Source organism: Podarcis raffonei, chromosome 16 (genome assembly GCF_027172205.1).
Source record: "Podarcis raffonei isolate rPodRaf1 chromosome 16, rPodRaf1.pri, whole genome shotgun sequence".
Classification (NCBI taxonomy): Eukaryota; Metazoa; Chordata; class Lepidosauria; order Squamata; family Lacertidae; genus Podarcis; species Podarcis raffonei.
In genome coordinates, this window is record NC_070617.1 from 19015862 (window position 1) to 19035820 (window position 19959).

The 19959-nt window shown below is 49.1% G+C and overlaps 1 protein-coding gene across 4 annotated transcripts in view; it reads right to left on the bottom strand.

The window, feature by feature from the left end:
• Window positions 1-4402: 4402 nt before the first annotated feature.
• The window catches only part of SPTBN2 (spectrin beta, non-erythrocytic 2), a 99995-nt gene continuing 84438 nt past the window's right edge, over window positions 4403-19959 (bottom strand). For all 4 annotated transcript variants that reach the window (XM_053369560.1, XM_053369563.1, XM_053369561.1 and 1 more), the window contains 14 exons: window positions 19621-19893; window positions 18674-18804; window positions 17958-18162; window positions 16124-16498; window positions 15394-15638; window positions 14737-14875; window positions 13675-13759; window positions 13042-13238; window positions 11453-11592; window positions 10553-10628; window positions 8326-8561; window positions 7292-7465; window positions 5919-5961; window positions 4403-4900 (listed from right to left, as the gene is read on the bottom strand). In XM_053369560.1, the coding sequence (XP_053225535.1) occupies window positions 4667-4900; window positions 5919-5961; window positions 7292-7465; window positions 8326-8561; window positions 10553-10628; window positions 11453-11592; window positions 13042-13238; window positions 13675-13759; window positions 14737-14875; window positions 15394-15638; window positions 16124-16498; window positions 17958-18162; window positions 18674-18804; window positions 19621-19893 (2553 nt within the window). In that variant the 3' untranslated portion in view covers window positions 4403-4666. The remainder of the gene's footprint in view (window positions 4901-5918; window positions 5962-7291; window positions 7466-8325; window positions 8562-10552; window positions 10629-11452; window positions 11593-13041; window positions 13239-13674; window positions 13760-14736; window positions 14876-15393; window positions 15639-16123; window positions 16499-17957; window positions 18163-18673; window positions 18805-19620; window positions 19894-19959) is intronic.

Genomic DNA, 19959 nt, shown 5'->3' on the forward strand with positions numbered 1-19959 from the left:
CGAATGGTAGAGTACATGCTATGCAATGCAAAATGTCCCAGGTTCAATTCCTAGCATTGCCTGGTAGGACTCGGTAAGACTCCTGAAAATTATCTTGAGAGCTAGTGTGGCATAATGGTTAGTGTTGGACAATAACCAGGCTTTGGGTCTCCATTCAGTCATGAAGTTCACTGTGTCACCATCTCTCAACCTAACCTACCTTCCAGGGTCACTGTGAGGATGAAATGAGAACACTGAGTAGTATCACCAAACATACCCCAGATTGTGGGGATTCTCCGTAGGGTGTCTGAAGTAGAATATAAACTTTTTTCTTTTCAGTTGTTCCCCCCACCCACCCATTCACAGCTCACAGTATGGGCAGAAATCCAGTAGGGAAAGCTTTTTTCCAGTGGGCAGATGCAGTGTGTCAAAAGGGAAGTATGCCAGATAAGGACTGTCCAAGGGGGAAATGGGGCTGTACTTTTCTTCTAATTAAGCATCACAGAGGAGATGCCTACTGAAGGCTATGGACAGTGATAGTTAAGTGGAACCTCCATGGACAGGTGCAAGCTGAATATCAGTTAGCAGACAAGACATAATTCATGCTTGTGAGTCTCCCTGGCTGTTAAGATCTTAAGAAGAGCCTGGCTGCTGGATCAGGCCAAAGGCCCACCTAGTCCAACATCCTGTTCTCTCATTGGACAACAAGATGCCTATGGGAAGCCTGCAAGGAGGACCTGAGTGCAACACTCTCCTTCCCCCACTTTTGATTCCTAGCAATTGGCATTTAGGCATGCTATCTCTTGGCAGTGGAGGTAGAGCACAACCATAATGGCTGGTGGCTATTGACAGGGATGGGCTCTGGTTTATTAGGGCTCCTTTTATGCTAAACTTTTGCCTGTGCTGTGTCTGTTAAAAAAGCACTGTCAGCCTTTTTTTAAAGGAAGCTGATGGCAGTAGCTGGAGACTATAGAAGGCTGCAGTGGGGGTGGGGGCGTCTTTGGGTTAACAATACTTATCCAATCATGTTTCCGCTTCAAATGACGGGTCTCCTCTTGGGGTGCACCAGTTAAAGTGTTGCATGCTGCAGACTCAGGGTTTTTAACAGGAGGAGCTGCCTTGCCCCAAGTCAGGCTTTTCTAGCTCAACACTGACATTGACTCTCCAGGGAAACCATTGGGCAAGATGCAGTGCATGCGTCTCCTCATCCCTGCAGCCACTCATTCTGAGCCCAATCTTCACTGTTCCCCAGAGAGAAAGGGCAGGTGAGTGAAAAGAGGTTTCCCGGTGACAAGGGTGAGAATTGCAGCAATAGGCTCTGGTGATCAGCAAAGGGGACCCTGTCAAGGTGCCTGAAAACGCCAACTCCATACACGTCCCTGCATTATCACTTTTTGCAGAGTGACTAGCAAGACAAGGCAAAGCTTTTCTCCGTGTTGGAAAGCTTCACCTGCCTATATTTTGGCTCATCAGGCAGCTCTCTCCATCTTAAAAAAGCAACTGACCAAGCAGACTTGTTTTAAAACCTTTTGCTTTTAAAATTGTTTTAACTTTGGGACACTTTTATTATATGGTGTCAGGGGCCCAGGAGCAGAAGCACAGGGGAGAGAGGAAATGGAGAGCGAAGGGGAGGAATCCGAGGAGAGCGTAGGGGAGTATGACAGTGACCTGAGAGATTCCATGAGCTTCTCCAGCGAATCAGAAGATTCCCAGAAGGGGGCGCCGATGGTGAGGGCAAGGGGGGTCCCAGGGGGGACGCACCAGAAGCAAGGGGCCAGCGGGGACTCCCAAAGCAGCAGCGGGGGATCAGGACCAGCTTCCCCACCAGAGCGTAGTGGGGGGGAAGAGTCATGTGTCAGGACCAGCGTCTCCTCCAGCGGGGAGAGAAGATGAGTCAGGGCTGACCACGCCCCCATCGGAAAGTGGGGAAACGGAGGGGAGGTCAGTTCCAGCTAGCCTCCCCGAATGGGGGAGCAGTGACAGCAGCAGTGTAACGGTCAGAAGGAAGGTGGGAGGCTGGGCGCGCGCGCCAAGTTCAAATGTACAGGCGCGCGGGACAGCAGGAAACCCGGATTGGGAACCAGGTCCTAAAGCCCGCCGGAGGGAGGGGGAAGATTCAGGGGACTCAGCGTCAGAAGAGTCTAGGAAGGGCGAGACCCCGACGGACAGGCGGACCCAGAGGAGGAAAGAACAAAGGAAGAGGTGGAGCAAGGCTAGAGTCTTAAACTGGTGTCAGGGGGGAGGAGATTCAGACGGAGCTTCGGCGGTCTAGAGTTTGAGACGTAGGGCTGCGCGCTGCGGCTGTGGAAGTGAAACTGAACTTCAATAAAGACTTTTATACTTAACAACGAAGCGGCGTTGGTCCTCTGTGAGCTGGGACCTAGGGCAGCTCTGACATATGGTTTTTATATTTTTAATGTTGTGAACCATTGCGGTATATTTTTTATCATTTGGTGGTATATAAGTATTTTAATAAATAAGTAAATAAGATCCTGCTCAGCCTACAGTATTTGCCTTTTAACACAGAGACAGCAACACGGGGAGGGGATTTCAGATTTTGCTGCCGTCGCAACAGTTGGGCAGGAATGAAACAGGCTGGCTACTCTCTACACAGATTCTTTTTATTTGTCCAAAAAGATCGGAACAGATGCCACTGCAAACACGTGAATAACGGTCTCCCACAAGCACGGATACACCACCGGGACCCTGCTTGGGAGCAGGGACCCCTGACAGGTGTGCTGGGAAGGCACAGAGTGCCTTGCTTTTAAAAGCCAGGCCCCCTCCCTCAGAAACAGAACCTTCTTCCCAAGTCACCTCCTGTAATCCAGATTGTCGGGAGGCAGGCGATGGCTGCTCTCTGGGTTTTGCGCACCCTGCTGTGGGCCCTGTGCTGAGGCAGCCTCTGCATCCTTTGTGGCAAGGGTGATGGCGCAGTGTTATCTTCACATGGCAAGGGGGTGGGGGGGTGGAAGTGTAGCAGGCAGGGCAGCATATGATTATGAAAAGGAAGGCACACACAGGTCAAAAACCAGAGCTAGAAAAACGGGAATGGAGCAAACACACAGCTGTGCGGGATGTGAAGATCAGCAGTGGAATTCCATGCCTGCGGAGATCAGGCAAGCTGGTGAGGTTTCGATGGACATCGAATCCAGGTAGACTCAACAGAGCAACCTCAGTTCCTACAACCGGGCAAAGTAATGTGATTCTTGTAATACCCAACCACCACCACCCGAATACACATGTTCCAGCCATGTAAACTGGCTCCCTTCAATATAGCCTTCAAGAACAACCTTTCCTGCTTCTTCAAACACCCTCTCCTTGCTTAGGTAGCATAACCCTAATCCAGGCCTGGGCAGAGTGTAGGCCTGAGGGATCTACTTTGTTTTCCCCCTACAACCCTGAGATCTACCACCTGGAGCCAGGTGCAACAACAGGAGCTCAACTGAGCAAATGTACTGAGGACTTAATAAGAATTAAGGATGAAAGTGTGCCCTCTGAGCACGTGCCGAGTCCAGGAAGTAGTGATAAGTATCCAGTATCAAGATCACAAATCCTTTCATACAAAAATCCACTCCTGCTTACTCCCTCCCAAAGCAGTATGATTTGAGGGAGGAGGCAGTTGCTATTGTCAGACCATTAGGAGTCAAAACCTCTTGCCGATCTACCACAAAACAGCCAGAGATCTACTAACAAGATTCCAATCTAACTTCTACCCATCCCTGATGAAAGCCAAGGACCGGGGTCCTTAATTAAAGGGGAACTCAATTCCTTGCCCATTGAGAAGGTCGCTTAGCTACTGTTTTTAGACAGCTGCTGGGGACATGATTTAGCTAAAAAAAAAAAAATTGGAGGGGAAAGACAGAGAGCAAGGTTGGGTCCAGCAGTGCACTGGAAAAGAGGCTTTTCTTCAAAACCAACCATATCTTGTTCCTTCCTGTTAGCCTTCAGGACAGGGCCCATTTCAGGAGGCTGCAAAAACGTGAAGGAGCATACCAGGTATCGCAGGGAGGAAAATGGGGTGAGGTGGTGGGACTCCTCAGGCAGTGGAAGCATTTCCTGGCTAGGGATGAGATCATAGGAGAAGATTCTCAACGACAAAACCCTGAACAGTCCATTTCGCCTCCGACAAAGTTTTGATGGCACCTGGAAACGGAAAACTTTCGCACAGAGCCCATGCCGTTGCAATCCCAGAAAGGTTGGGATCCCTCTGCTCCTATTGAATGGAAGTAGCGGGCCATCCTCCTCCCTCTCCCCATGACCTGCGCAGCACCCATCACTTGATGACCCAGATGTGCACCCCTCCCATCACACCCAGAGTTCACCAACCCCCTCCCCTCCCATCTCAAGGCAGCCTGCCCCCCACCCTCCAATGCAGCATCTCTGCCAGGGGCTTCTGCAAACGTGATTCGATAGAGGCAGCATGGCTTGTTTAGTTTTTTTTCTTTTGTTGGAGGGCGGGGAGGCAGGAGGAGAGGCATTCCTCATAAAGTTTGAAGATGCTTCATGCAATCTGCAGTACTAAAAAAAGAAAAACAACTGTGGTCTCCATCAGCTGTGTCATGCCCCGGCCCCTCCCTCCCTCCCCCCCCCAGTCCAAAGCCCCTGCCATGCCCGCTCTGATGATCAGTTCTGTACAGATTCGGCAGCTGCAGCCCCCACCCTGCCCCACTTCTCCAGGTGTGGCCCCTTATTTGTTCTTCTTGAAAAAGCTAAAGCGTTTCTCGCGATCTTTTTCCTTGGACTCTTTGCTACGCAGAGTGACAGTCCCTTCCGGGGCGCTGTTAGGCGAGACAGGAGGCATGGTCAAGGCCCGGGTCATTCCTTTGCTGATGAGCTGTGGCTGGTCCTCTGCAGGGCCTTGTGGTGTTGGGGCGCAGGCAGCTGCAGCGTTGATGACTCTCATCCAGCTGCTCATCTCAGCCTGGGATGGGGGAAGAAGTGGGAGAGGGGGCAAAGCATGAGCCGATAGTCCTTCTGAGCATGTGCAGAGTGTTTTCCCCCCAGCATGCCCCTGAGAAATGGCACCATTCCCCCTCTAAGGGGTATATAAGGGAGGGTGGGTGTTAAGGGCTTTGGAGTCAGAGGCTGGGCTGGCATGGATAGGCGGCTCCTTTCATTTTATAGACTCCAACTCCCATCAGCCTCACCCAGCACAGCCAATGGCCTGAGTTGATGGGAATCCCCCCCTCCACCCCAATCCAATCCTATTATGACCACCTTTCTTGTACATGGCTACTTAATCTTTCTTCTGGCTACTTAATCTGTGGCACTCGACTCTTAGCACTGGAGGCGTGGGTAAAAAAGAGCACAGGGTGAGGGCAAGAAACATCTAGAGCCTGTCCCAATCCTGAGATCGGGGGGGGGGGGGGGGACACACGACCCAGGTCAAAGGGTGTGGCTTTTGAGCAGCACATCCGCACTGTACATTTAAAGCACATTCGGCACACATTCAAAGCACCTGTCTCCCCGCAAAGAATCCTAGGAACAGCAGTTCATGCCCCACAGAGTTACAATTCCCAGCACCCTTATAAACTACAGTTCCTAGGATTCCTTTGGGAGAAGCCACACACCTTAAACGTATCCTTTTTCCCCATACAGACTTTCAGAAAAATTCTAGCCATTCAGATGAAAGTGGGTAGGTGCCCCATAGCCAAGTGCTGCAGAACATCCCAGGTTCAATCCCCACCATCTCAAGGTTGGGCTGGGGAAAAGGCCCATTGGATACCCCAGAGAGCCACTGCCACTTGATGTGCTAGATGGACCATCAGTCTGATTCAGCAGCTCCCAAACCAGGCTGTTCCCGATGCTATTGTAGGAGGAAAAGTTGGAGCTGAAATGAGGGTCGCAATTTGGCTTCATGGTGGTAGTGGTGGGGGTCAGAGGCCTTGGAGCCACCTGTTCTCTAGAAGCAGGATTTGCAGAATTAGACCTCTACTCACCTCATCCTTGGCCTGGAATAAAAATTCTTTGCCGTCCGCTAACCTGCAAGGAGAGAAAGAGAGAAAAGGAAGGTAAGAATCGCCCTGGTGCCTGTCTGTGGATCAAACTCCAACCCCTCCGCTAACAGGAGCTAGGAATCACAGCAGTGTGGCTAAAAAACAGTCACATTACTTTGTGCAAAACACAAAGTCCTACACATGCTTGCCTTTTCTTTTTTAAAAACATATATATTGAGAAAAAGCCAGTACACAATCGTAAGATATTACTACAAATAAACTACCAAAAACACCACCCACCCGCCTTCTTTACAGGAAACAGGACCCCCGCCCACTGCAATTCAAGGTGCAATATAAGACAATACAATACAATACAAACTTAATAAGCTGTCAAAAGCAGAGTTTGAATATTTAGATGTCATCTTCCCCCTCTGTTACCTTTTTACACATTATTAAATTTCTCACTGGAAAATACAATTGAATGAATGGCTAAAAAATAAAGATATCCCTGTATATTTCTGTATATACTGTATATACTGTTGGGACCATCCTGCAATGCTCCTCTATGTTCATTTATTCAATAAAGGGAAACCAAATGGCCCAAAATGGATCTCTTTTCTGTTGCCTCCTCATCACCTGTAGACAAGCTTACCTGACATTAACACCTTCTGAATGCATGCATGGGACTGTGCTGTTAGGACAGTACTTTTGCACTGTGGTGGGTGCTGAAAATTCTGTGAACTGATCTGCAACTGCTTTCGCTACAGTTCTGAAGATTCCTAGGGCTGAGAGCTACAACAGATTCCCCCACAGCTCACATGACCCCCAGGGCTGTGAGAGACATTCCGTTCAGTTCAAATTTAATGTTGAATTTTTCAAATTTGCACTTTCTGAAACAATATGAAAACCAAAGCACAGCCATCCTTCAAAATCTGCACTCATCCAAAATTTGCTATACAGTTCTCCCACCAAATAATGTTTACACAAGAATGCATGTATTAGAGGAAGCGTGCATAAAAGCAAATAACATACAAAGCATGCATTATATTAGGAGAAACTGCTTGCATATATGCGTGATTTGGTCAAAGCTGTGTACAGAAGAAATGCTGTACAGAAGAAATGCTCACAAAAATGCTGAAGAATCTTCACAAAGATTTTAAATAAGAATCTCTGTGGAAATGTGGATAAGCGAGTCTGAGATTGGAAAAATGAGAAATGGAGGGAACCAAAATGGACAGATCCTCTCATCCACAGCTGTGAGTCACGGCAGTTAAACTGCATGGGCAGAGAGCATCCAGTGGTACATTCAGAAACAAGGAGAACATAAAAGTAAGTGTTGTCAATGCCACTTGGCTGAAAGAACCTTGCTGACCTACCCAAGCTTAAAAACGTGCTTGCGCTTCTTGTAGTCCAGAGCGACATTGCACTGCACCCCTTGCAAGCTGATGGGCACTTCGCCATGGTAAGGGATGCCATGACTGGCACTCTTGCTGTCCTTGTAGAAGCCCAGGCTGCCTTTCCGGACAATGCAGTAGATGTTCTGCCAGGACCTGGCAAGGTGGGGAAAGAAAGGAGCTGTGAGCATCTCTCAATGACCCCCTTCACTCCCAAGCCACCCAGAGTTGCTCTTCCCCCTCCCCACAATGGCCTAGAAGCAGCAGAAGTTGTGTCTGTTTAAGTCCGGAATGATTTGCAAACTTTATTCCTGTGTATGAGTTTTTATTTTAGGGACTTAAACCACTGTGGCAACTTCTTTGAATTCAAGTCTTTTTATTTTACTTCAGCAAGTGTTTTAAGAAAGTTTTCGGACTTTATGGTTGGTTGTAACTGATTTTATGTTTATTGTATCTTTTTAACATTACTGTACACTGACTTAGAGGTTAACGTTGAAATGAATAAACAAAATGATGATATGGTGCTGTTTCACATAGGAAATCATTAGATGGGGCATAGGAAGCTGCCATCCAAGCTCTGTATTGTCTACACTGACTGGTAGCAACTCTCCAAGGTCCTTCCTAGCGTAACCTGGAGATGTCGGGGACTGAACTTGGGACCTTCTGCATGCAAGGCAGATGCTCTGCCGCTGAAATAGGCAGATAGATTGATTTTACTCAAGGTTTCAATGGCCTTATGCCCACAAACAGAATCATTCTCGAACACTAGGGTTTACTTTCAAAAAGTAAAATTCCGGACACCCGCAAAGTTGTTGAGCTTTATTTTAGAAAGACCCCAAAATTGTTGAGCTTCTCCCATCACATTGCCATACGTTTCCCTGACATATTGCCAAATCAACAAAAATGCCCCAACGCCATTTTGACACCCGAAAACCAAGACATGTACAGAATTTTCCTGACGTATGACTAGCCTATCCAGCACCCCAGGTTCACACACACAAACATGCAGAGCTCACCTGTTGGCTGCCTTTTTGCCGTGTGACTCCATTTCCTGCTTCCGACACAACATCCCTTCCATCTGCTCTGAGGCCGAGGGGTCTGGTGTGCGCGGGACCAGTGTGGCCAACTGAGTGGGATCGCTGTGGGCAGGCGGTTTGGAATGGAGCTGAGGTGATGGGGTTGGGCTGGGCTCCTTCCCCTTGGACAAGGAATCCATTCGTGACCCGTTTACCGTACCAGAGGTCTCTGAAATCTGCAAGAGACAGGAGGCGCTGAGTTATGGGGTTCTAAAAACACACACACCCTTTTTAGTTGTTGTATCCTTGCTACTGACCACTTTCCCACTAAGATACGAACAAGCTTTGTGCAGCTGCTTCAATTCTTCCTTCATGCAAGCGAAGAAACTAGAAAGCCACAGTTAACCATAGTTTCCTGTTGCATTTGAACTGGGAAACAATAGTCCAGTAAGAATATGAACCCAGAGTTTTAAGCTGGCTTCCAGATCCTGGCGAGTTAGCCACTAACCTTAGTTAGTAAACAATGCCAAGATTTCATTTTCTGAACATGCCCATTGGCCTACAAAGCAATACAGGGCTTCAGCTGTGGCTCACAAGAAGAGAGGAGTGGGAGTAAGTAAGGATATCTTTCTCCTCATCTATTTCTGCAGAGCTGTTATAGCTTTATTTGGTGCTTTGCAGAGTAATGTAAGCTTAGATATATAAATGGCAAGTCTCAGTCCCAAGGAGCTTACACTATAAATGCTGTCAGTGGGAGGAAACAATTGAGGAAGAGGAGTAAGTGGCATGGTGTCAGGGAACTGCCATCGCAGCCAGGAGTGGAGGAAGGGCTCCCAAGCGATGCCGGAGAAGGTCCCAGCAGGAAAGGAGGGGACTCAGCGACCGGGGAAGGGAATCAGCGTTACACCAGGGAGAAAGGCGGGCAGAGGCGGGCTTCGGAGAGTTGGCTCCAGGACTCTTCACCAGAGACTAGCGAGGAGAGTACGGGTCCTCCACTGCCCACACCCACCCTGCGCAGAAGACTTCCGCGCAGGGAGGCTAGGCGGAGACTATCCGTCAAGGAACTTTTATGTTGGAAGAAGTTCAGGAAACGCCCACTGACGGATTCTGCCAGTGACTGAGACAGACGCGAAATCAGGACTGTCCACCCAGGGGAAGGTTTATCCAAGCAACCTCGCCGAGAGTGGCGGCAACTTACGCACGAGCAACCCCCAATTCCCATTACACATGGGGAAAATGCAAATACCGCACAAGTTCCTTAATGGGAGAAAGGTGGGGCATGAATAGAATACATCATCATTATTATTTGCAACATTTATATTGTATGCTGACAAAAAGTTGTTTGGAAAAATCATGTAAAATTAAGAAAATTAGCCTTGTACTGGACTACCTCCCTGATCAGGAGAGGGGACCAGGAATTCCACACCAGTGAAGACAGGAAATTCCATCCATCCCTCTTCTGCCAGCCTATTGTACTTCTATAGCAGATGTGCAGGAATTGAAGCTACTTCCTGCACATCCAGCATAGAAATGGCATCAAGAGCCACAGATCGCAACATCCCACCACCACAGCTCTCCCGTGCTTCTCTGCTGAACAAACTAGGACACGAAGCCATTTAAGTTTGGTTATAGCTGGGAAAGAGTGAAGCCAGAAACTTTTCCAAAAGCTGGATTTTGAAAGGAAACACATCTGCATTGGCATAGGTGTTTGGCGGGAAGGGGGGATAGTAGTAGGTCTAAGGGGCAGCTTGGGACTTGGACAATTTATTGGTATTTATTTATCCAATTTATATCCCACCAAGCTTTATACTTTTCTCCACCTTCTCCAGTTTTATCTTCAGAACAACCCTATGAAGTAGTTTACATTGATGACTGGCCCAATTCACCCATTAAACTTCCTGACTTTGCCCCGGCATCTCTCAAGTCCTAGTCTGACTTTCTAAGCAAAGTGCCACACCACTAAGAGATCCTGTGTCCTCTTTCTCCTTCCTCTGAGCCACTGGGGGCTTCCATAACTACACAATGGCTAATGAATGGTTTAGAACCCAATGCAATTTTTTCTCTTGGGAAAAATAAGTGGAATTTTCTTTTTTAACTCAGGGTTGACTATCCATCCCTTGCCACTCTATGGTTCTAAGATTCCACCTCCGGCCTAACTCGCCAACCAGTCACCTCTGTGTCTCCCAATCCCTCCCCCAGTCGTCACTCCTTAGTATCCATGCCTCACCTGTGGAGACTCGGAATCTGGGTCAATCCCGTTCAGAGATGGTAACTCCAGCGACAAGCCTCGCTCTCCAGGGCTCCTGGGGAAGACAGGTGTGTGAGTCTGTGCTGAAGTTCAAGCACACCAGGTCACAGTACATCTGTGGAGAGACTCTCACCTCTTTATCTCTCATGTTGCATTTTGCTGCTACAACGCTATGGCTTGCTGCCAGCATTTTGCAAATGCTTATCTTTTGGGGGGCTCAGAGGGAGTGCGTGCCTCTACAGAGAAGGCACAATAGTTTGACGGTTTCATTTCTGATTCCTGCTGTATAATACTGTTATTGTCCTTTCATACTGTGTGCAATTTTATTCAAACCTATACACGCTGACCTGAATCTCTCATCACAGAATTGCAGGGGAATTGGAAGGGACCCCAAGGGTCATCAAGTCCAAGCCCCTAACGACACAGGAATCACAGCTGAAGAATTCCCAGGAAGATGGCTATCCAACCTCTGCTTAAAATCCTCCAAGGGAGGAGAGTCCACCAGATTCCAAGGCAGTCCGTTCCACTGTCAAATAGCTCTTACCAGCAGAAAGTTCTCAAGGGAGGCTGGTTAAATAAAATAAAATAAATCTTCCCCACCCACCCAATTTATCTTTCCATTAAATATACATGTGGGTAATCAACCATTTCCTTTAACAGCCTTTTCTTCTCTCTGCTATCCCCAGTTCCTGCAAATGTAATTTTCACGATAATCACATACAAATACACTTTCCTCCTAATTCTTAAAAATAGTGTTAGAACAATGGTTGTGGAGTGGATTTAATTTTGCATTCTACTTTTCTTCTGTACTGAATCAGTCACATTCTGCCTGCTTTGCCACTCCAAATGTCCTTCTTCTTCCCCTGAAACAACTCTCACCGGGCGTCACTGGGAGCATGTGGCATTTCCAGATGTTGGTTCTGTGGCATCGTGGCTGTGGGTTCTGGCACAGGTGGAGTCAGGGGCCTCTTTTTCCTCGCTTCCTCCTGCTCACGTCGGCGACGTTCATTCTCTTCCAGCTAGTGGAAAAGAAGAAAAAACTGATGGAACCTGGTTGTAAAAAATAAGCTAATGTTGGGTCTTCCCTCCCCTTTCTTTTCAGTTTAGGTAAGGAGACAGTTTTATTGATGTACTCATATTTCTTGCCCACCTTTCATCATTAAGGTCCCACGAAGGGTTACAATATAGAAAGGCAACATTAAACTCCTTTAAAACAAATTACAATCAGAAGGATAGGGCGCGTTTGAAAAATATCTCTAGTATCGAAGGCCAGGGTAAAGGCATGGAGCTACATGAGTCATGTGGGAGGTGATAAGAGCCAAAGTTAGACGGCATGCCAGTTTAAACAAGGGGGTGTGGACATGTTTTCTAATGACTTATTTAGTGAGATTTCTGCATTGCAGGGGGTTGGACTGGATGACCCTTGGGGTCCCTTCCAACTCTACAGTTCCACGATTCTCTGATTCTGTTCTATGAGATGTCTAGTTTGGCCATGACAGAAGTTTTAAGAAAACATGAAGAGAAATCATGGGCTCCATGTCAGGATCAGGCTTGGGCTGGCAGGCCCCAACACAGATGGAGGAGAAAGGAAGTGGGGGATTGTGATTTGTGAGAACACAGGCCAAAGGGGAAGTGCTCTGCCTGGTGTGCTTCAACTTCAGCCACTTTGGAAGGGGGGCTAGGATGCCAGCTCAGAGAGTTCTGGCTGAAAAAAAAGTCCTGCTTGCCATGGGGGTGCACTTTTAATACACGAAGTCAGCCGCTTGAGGCAACCACATCTCTCTGCGTAAGGGGAGGCCTGGCACAAGTCCTGGCTAGAGGCACTTTCCTTGAAGAGGAAGAGGGCCAAAGCAGAGGTTGCCTTTGGATCATGGTGTCTGTCCATAGCAGCAGACCCTACTGCAGGTCCACACATCAGGGGTGAGGAACCTTCTCTTATGGGCAACTTTTTGAGGGCTGTACACAAGGGGTCAGCAGGGACAGAGGCAAAGGTTGGGTGGAGCAATGAATGTAAATGTTACCTCTGTACAACAGTCTAGTTTCTACAAGAGGTGTTCAAGGATGTGTTCCAGCCAGGCAGAAACATTCAGGGCGTGCAGTAGGGCTGGAGAGGGAATGTGGCCTGAGAAAAGTTGTGAGAGCCAGAAAGAGGCCTGGAAGGCTGCATTTGACCCCTGGGTCTGGAGCTGAGGAATTCAGGAAGCAATTGCCTTCGCCTTATTGCCCTCATTGTGAGATGGGCCTTTGGGAGAACAAAAAGGACCGGACAAATTAATGGAGGATTGGCCTAGAAAGAGATGTTTGCTGGAAGCAGAATCTTCATGCTGAGGAAACGTACGTCTGAGAACCAGGCTGCTGTAATGTGGTGCCAAGGGGCAGTGGCTAACAGCTGATGCGGGCACTTCCCACAAGCCTCCCAAGGATTCGCCTGACCCCCCCCCCCGCCCTCCCTGATCTCACCCACTGACCATCGTGAGCTTCTCCAGTGCCAGGAAGCGCTCCTCCCAGGCAGCAACTGATTTCTGGAAGCCCTCGTGGCGCTTGATGAGGTTCTCCACTTCGTCCACGTTGCCACCCAGCTCTGCAGAACGCACAATTGGCTCTTGGCTGGAGAGCCAGGCCTCCGCCATGCTAGCATCCCGCCCAAACATCAGCACCTCCATGACTGTGGGCAGAGGGAGGGATGAAGGGAAAGAGAGAGAGAGTAGTCAGTGGTGAGGACCCCAAATCTTGAGCCTCAAGTTCTTGCTTTTAGTTCAGGGATGGTGAACCTTCTTCAGTCTGAGGGCCACGTTCCCTCGTGAGCAGTGCTATTTTTCTAGGAAAAGAGGTGCCAGAACTGACCAAGGACATCTCCCTGGTTCTCTTAGAATGGCAATGGTGCCTGAAGCAGAACCTCTCTCTTGGGACCACAGAGGCCTGAGCTTAGCCATGAAGTTCTGCTGGTGCCCTTGGTTTAAAGTAACCACCTACTCAGAAAAAGTTGTTGTGGGGATAATGTGTGCTGCATCCACACATGCCACACCTGCCCCAAAATGAACTCTAGCCCTCTGAAGCCCCACTCCCCGAGTCCTCAGGCCCCCACACCCTCACCCACTTACCAATTTGTAACCAGTCCATTTTCTCCCGCCATTTGTCATTGATCTCCTTGCGTCGGTCCTGCAGCTGGGTCAACTTCTCTGCAATCTGAGCAAAACAAAAGCAGAGAGATGCAGAGGGAGCTTAGCTGGGGGAAAATAGTAATCCAGAGTCGTCCCAATTAATCTGAAGGTTGGGGCATGTACAAGCTGTACATAGGTTTACCTGTGCAACTCTCTACCATGAGGACTAGTATCCTACTTTATTTCTAGGGGAAGGGTTAGAGCTTATTGGTTGAGCACCTGTTTTGCATGCAAAGGTTTGTTAATTTGCGGCATCTCCAGGTAGACCAGGCATAGGCAAACTTGGCCCTCCATATGTTTTGGGACTACAACTCCTATCATCCCTAGCTAACAGGACCAGTGGTCAGGGATGATGGGAGTTGTAGTCCCAAAACATCTGGAAAGCTGAGTTTGCCTATGCCTGAGGTAGACAGTGGTGGGATAGATGGACAAATAGCTTGACCTAGGCAGCTGCCAATAGAGGAAAAACATCCCTGATCTTTAATGATTGTGAGGCTGCAGAATATCTCAGGAAGAGAAAGCTTATCATCCAGCTGTGATGTAAGGCTCAGAGAATGCCAAAACTGAACCCTGGTCTCTTGCTGCACCTTCATAAGGCTCTTTTTGTTTAATTTAAAGGCAAGAGGGACTTACCTTGCCTATCTTAAACTGAAAAAACCCAACAACCATACCTGAGCTTTAAAAAGTGCATAATTCCAAAATCAGTACAGTGGTACCTCGGGATGCGTACGAGATCTGTTCCGGAGTCCCGTTCACATCCCAAACAGAACACAAGACGCGATGGCGCATCTGTGCGTGCCGCGTTTTGCCGCTTCCGCGCATGAGTGTGACGTCATTTTGAGCATCTGCGCATGCGCGAGCAGCGAAACCCAGAAGTAACGCGCTCCATTACTTCCGGGTTGCCGCGGAGCTCAACTCGGACACATTCAACTCAAGGTATGACTGTACATCTTTCCTGCAAAACAAGCAATAGCTGCATCAGTTCAGGGGAGGCCTTCTCACCTTGTCAGAGGCATAGTGTCCTTTGGCCAACAACTCGTTGCCAATGGCGATGCAGGCGTTGAAGCTGTCTGTCCGGGCCTCAACTTCGGCCTTGATCCCTTGGTGGTTCTTGATGACCAAGTCTGCTGCAGAGACGTCCCTGTGGGGGAATGTAGGAAAGGATGGCTACTAGGCTTTCCCCCTAGAAATCATGTTTAAGCAGAGCAAGAAGTGGGGAGCTGGAGAGCGGGCAGGACGAGACACCCAAAGGATCAGTCTGGTCCCAGCACATCATTCCACAAGGACACATCCAAGGATGGCCACATTCACACTACTTTAAACACTTACAGTTTCCCCCAAAGAATTCTGGGAGCTGTTCGGAGTGCTGAGAGTTGTTAGGAAGCCCCTATTCCCCTCACAGAACTACAATTCCTAGAGAAACCACTCTAACAAAGAATCTGTCTTCACAGGGATCTCTGGGACCTCTTAAAAGGAAATGGGGGTATCCTAATACCTCTCAGCACCCTTAATGGACTACACTTCCCAGAATTCTTTGGGCGGAAGCCATAACTGCTTAAAGTGGCACCATAGTGTTTTAAATGTATGATGTGAATGTGGCCTGGGTGAGTTAGGGACTAGACCTGCCACCTATGGAGACCTGCTCCTATTGACCCTTACCTGGGCTTCTCCTGGGCATCTATCTGGAGGTTGACATCATCCATCCACAGCAGGAGGTCACGCACCATGCGGAAGAAGCGGAACTTGTCAACAGTGTCAAGGAGGAGGTGCCGGCGGCCGCTGCTGCTGCTGAGCAGGTCAGACCAAGCTTCACTAACAGACTGCTCATGCCTCCGGATATCGTCTGCCTTCTCGCCGGCATAAGCCTTCTGCAGCCGCGCCGCATCGTCCTGCACCTGCTTCACCTGCCAAGCCAAGCAAGCCACAGGTGATTCAGGGTCCCTCACCATCAAGAGTGTCCCAGGTGCTCCCAACGAGGCCCTTGATCAAGGCAGGGCAAATGATGTTTGCATTTTGACCACTGGAGTTAGGAGAGACTTTTTTTTGCAGAAACAAGGTTTCTTTGTACAAATTGCTTTTTACAAATTTATCTCCAGATTTTTGGTTAAAATGTGTAATTTCCTAATTAGCAATTACTCAATAAACAATTTTGTTGTTGTTGTTCAAAAAATTTTTTTTGAGTGATATGTGATTTTTTTGTTAAATAATTTAAAGAAATAGTGGTTTACAAGTATATAGAAACAAGTTACACAAGCATTAAAACGTAAAAGCTCATTGGAGACTGCTCCACTGTTCTCCCGATGCTCCTCCGCTTGGCTTCTGCCCCCTCAGTAGGCAGAGTCTGGACCTTGCACTGATTTCATTCCCTTTCCCAGTCCCCCAAGTGCACCTGGGTACTGAGTGCCTGGATGTCGTGCTCGTATGCGCTGTGCATCCGCTGCATGGCCTCTGCCGTGTTGAGGTCCCGGCCCACTTCATCGGGCAGCTGCTTCTGCTTGTTCTGGACCTGGCTGAGGGTCTCACGGGCGTCGTGGTAGAAACGGTGCAGCTCATAGGACGCCGCCAGCATCTGGCTCCGGGTGTCAATGAGTTCCAGGAGGTCGGCCCAGGCCTCGTTCAGGCTGTCCTTCCACTCGGCGATGGTAGCGTTTTCCGAGTGACCAGCAGAGATCATCTCGTCCGCCAGCCGGTTGACGGCATCCACCCGCTCCTGACCAATAGTGCTGGTGTCACGTGAGAATTCCCGGAACTTGTCCCGCAGCATCTGTAGGGAAGAAGAGAGCACTGTGTCAGGTGTGCATGCAGGAGCCAGGCCCAGTGGCCAATAGGACTCTGCAGGACTGAGGCCTTCCTAAGTTTGTTCTGAAGAGGCAAAGTGAGGCCGATTGGTAACTCACAGCACCTGGTGGCAAGAGCCGGGAAAGGGATCCAAGGTCAGCATTTCCCCTTCGGCTCTTTGTCACAGCAACACATTCCCTGCCTTGCTGCGTTTGGTTCTTTGACTCCTTGCTTCCTGACCCTCGACCATTGGCTTCTTGACTCCCGGCTCTCTGACCCTCAGACCCTTGGCTTCCTGACTCCTGGCTTCTAGACTCCCGTTCCTGCTCCCACCCCGCCATCTTGCCGCCCGGTCCCGACGTCCCCAGCCAGGACTTTGATCGCCTGTGAACCCCAGGGGAAGAAGGCTCAGAGCCAAGGGATTGGTGGTCGGACAGTGATGAGTGGTCAGAGGGAAAAGTGGGAGACTGGGAGGAGCAGGTGTCAGAAACTGAAGAGGTAGCTGGGTTTGGTGAGCAGGAAGAGTCTGTGGCCAAGAGCAGTCCAGAATCAGAGGCAGAAGTGGAGGCTGGAGAGCAGGGGGGCCAAGAGGCAGAGATGATGCAGGCTGCCAGGGAATCTCCCCCTCTTGCTGCAACCAGCTCCACTCCCGCCTGGTCTCCCAGAACATAGAGGAGAAATGAAGAGGATGGAGCAAAGAGAGACAAGACAAGGGAACCTCAGATTGCCGGGGAAGGACCCAGGGGAGGAGCAGCCTTAGAAAGCAGTATGAAGGCAATTGCCTCACTGGGGCAAGACCTACTAGATAGAAAGAGTTGCTGCGATCACTAGGCCTGCACTGTTTTGGTTTCTTTGAATAAAGAGCTGAATTCTCTGACACAGGGTGTTTTATTGCTGACCTGCTCCTGACTCCAGCTCCTGGCACAATGGTGGGAAACAAACAAGAGTGTGAAGGGCAAAGGGGCAAAAAAGGCAGAGGGATAATAGCACAGAGGTAGAGCACCCATTTTGCACACAGAAGGTTCCTGGTTCAGTTCTAGATATGTCCAGTTAAAACAATCACAAGAAGTAGGGGCTCAGAGAGACTTTTCTCTGTCTGAGACCTTGGAGAGTTGCTATCAGAAGACATAACAGTAGATAGTTGGACAAATAATCTGACTCCACAGCAGGCAGTTCCCTATGTTCCTATTTAAATCAGCCCTTTATTCAAAACCATGATGACTGGAATCTTACTGGGAAGGGATGTATCTCAGTGGAAGAGAACCTGCTATGCATGCAAAAGGGCAAATAATGCACCATTGATATGGGCTTTCCTGGTGCAGAACTAGGATCACTTGGGTGCCCTGTTCACCCTCCAGCTACCTCAGTGAAGGAGGTATAGAGATCTGGAGGGGTACTTCCTGCCTCTGGGTATGTTAGGGATCCCTTGGGAGGGGGAGACCCACCGTGACATGTTCGTAGTCCTGTCCAAGCTCATGAGAAGCAGCCACCACCTCGCGCTCCGAGATCCACTGCTCAAGGTCGTCCACTTCCCTCTTCAGCTGGCAGAGGCGGAGCTGTTCCTGCAGCTTGGCCCGGCGCTCCTCAGCCAAGTCCTTCAGGCTGGCATAGAGCTTGTCCACTTGGCCCTGCCGGAGATTGATCCGTTCACTGCAGGAAAAGGAAAGCGAGAGGGACAGACATCATCCACGGATGCCAAGGAATTCAGGTCTCCAAAGCCCTGACCAGTGCTGGCTGGCCCACCAGGTGTCATCATTTGCATGGAACCCCAGGCTCCCTGATTGGCTTCCACCCCTACAAAAGAGTGGTGCAATAAGCTGGTAAACTGGTTCACACTATAGGTGCATGCCCTGAGACCTCTAAGAGGAATGACATCCCAACAGGACTGGGGCCAAGGAGATCAGGCCTCAAAAGCCCTGGCAAGTGCTGGCTGGCCCAACAGCTGTCATCGTTTTGCATGGAATCCCGGGATCCCTGATTAGCTTCTCCCCCCACAAAAGAGTGGTGTAATAAGCTGGTGAACTGATTCACACAACAGGTGCGTGCCCTGAGATCTCCAGGAGAAAGAGGGGTATAGTGACATCCAAAACAGGACTTGGGCCACAGCAGGGAACTTGATGGGGCATGTGGGGAGAGGCTCCCCAACTGTGGGCTTCCTTACCTCTCGGGATGCCCGTTGTTTACCATATCACGGCTCTGGATGGAGAGCTGGTGGATGGTCTGGGCATAGTCTTCCAGAGCCTGCTCCATCACCAGATGTTTTTTCACCATGGCCTGAGCAATCAGTTCATCCTGGTGAAAAGAAAGAAGTGTGTTTCTGTTTGTTTGCTCCCCCCCCACCCCTTCAGAAACAGAAGCAGGGGTAAAGAGGATGGGGTAGGCGACATTAAAATTTGAACTAGGATTGAGACCTGTTATTCCACATCAGGATTCAGTCCCAAAATGTTTATGTGAAAGAAGGGTTCATGTGGGACTGTGCAGAGTGCCTTTCTCCCCACTGCTGAACAACTGCAACCAGCCTGTGTATATCTGGGGTTGAAAGGGAACAGAACTTTCAATCACAGAGAAATGTGACTTCTGGCAAGTCCTAGAACTATTCTTACTAATCATAAAGGACAACCCCAGAGCAGATTTGTCTCTAGTGGGAGAGGAGTTAAGCACAGTTCTCAGGCTTTCCCCTCCCCCGCTCACTCGTTTTCAGCATGCAACCTTGGAAAGTGTGATGTGATAAGGAAGAGATTTGCAGAGTGCATTTTTGAATGCTACCAAATGAATTCTCACACATCTAGGATTAGCGAGAAGGGCACTGCTCTTCTGAAATGCAAGGCCCAGGAAAGAATGCTAGAGAAATTAAGTATGTTGCGAATTCCAGTATGAACCAGCATGATCTGCACTTTCCCCAGCTAATATGTGTATATTAGAATTTTGCAATGTTGTTTTTGGCTCCAAAAAAATTTTTTTTAAAGTTTCTTAGTTAAAATACATCTAGAAATGCTCCTTTAAATGAATGAGTATTTTTGGATGTTTTGGTTTGGTTTGTTTTTTTTTAATGCAGAAATAGGACAGAATGGGTTTATGAATTAACGCAGGCAAACAAATAACACAGACCTTGGCCTTCTCCTCTAATATCATGTGCAGCTCTTGTTCGCCCATCCAGGCCTCGGCCTCTGCAACATCAAAGTAGAACTGTTGGGCCATCTGCGCTTGCTCCAGGCGCCCGTGTCGCTGCTCCACCTGGCTCTGCAGCTCCTGCCACATCTCCTGCAAAGCCTCCACACGCCCCTGCAGCTCCGCTTCCAGGCCGCTACATGCCAGCCCCTGCCACCTCCCCAGGATGTCATTGATTCGTGGCTGGTGGCCCTGGATCTCCTTCTGCAGGGTCTGGAAGTGTCAGGAAGAGGGAAGAAGAAGAGTGCACGGTTAAAACTCTGGAATTCGCTCCCCCAA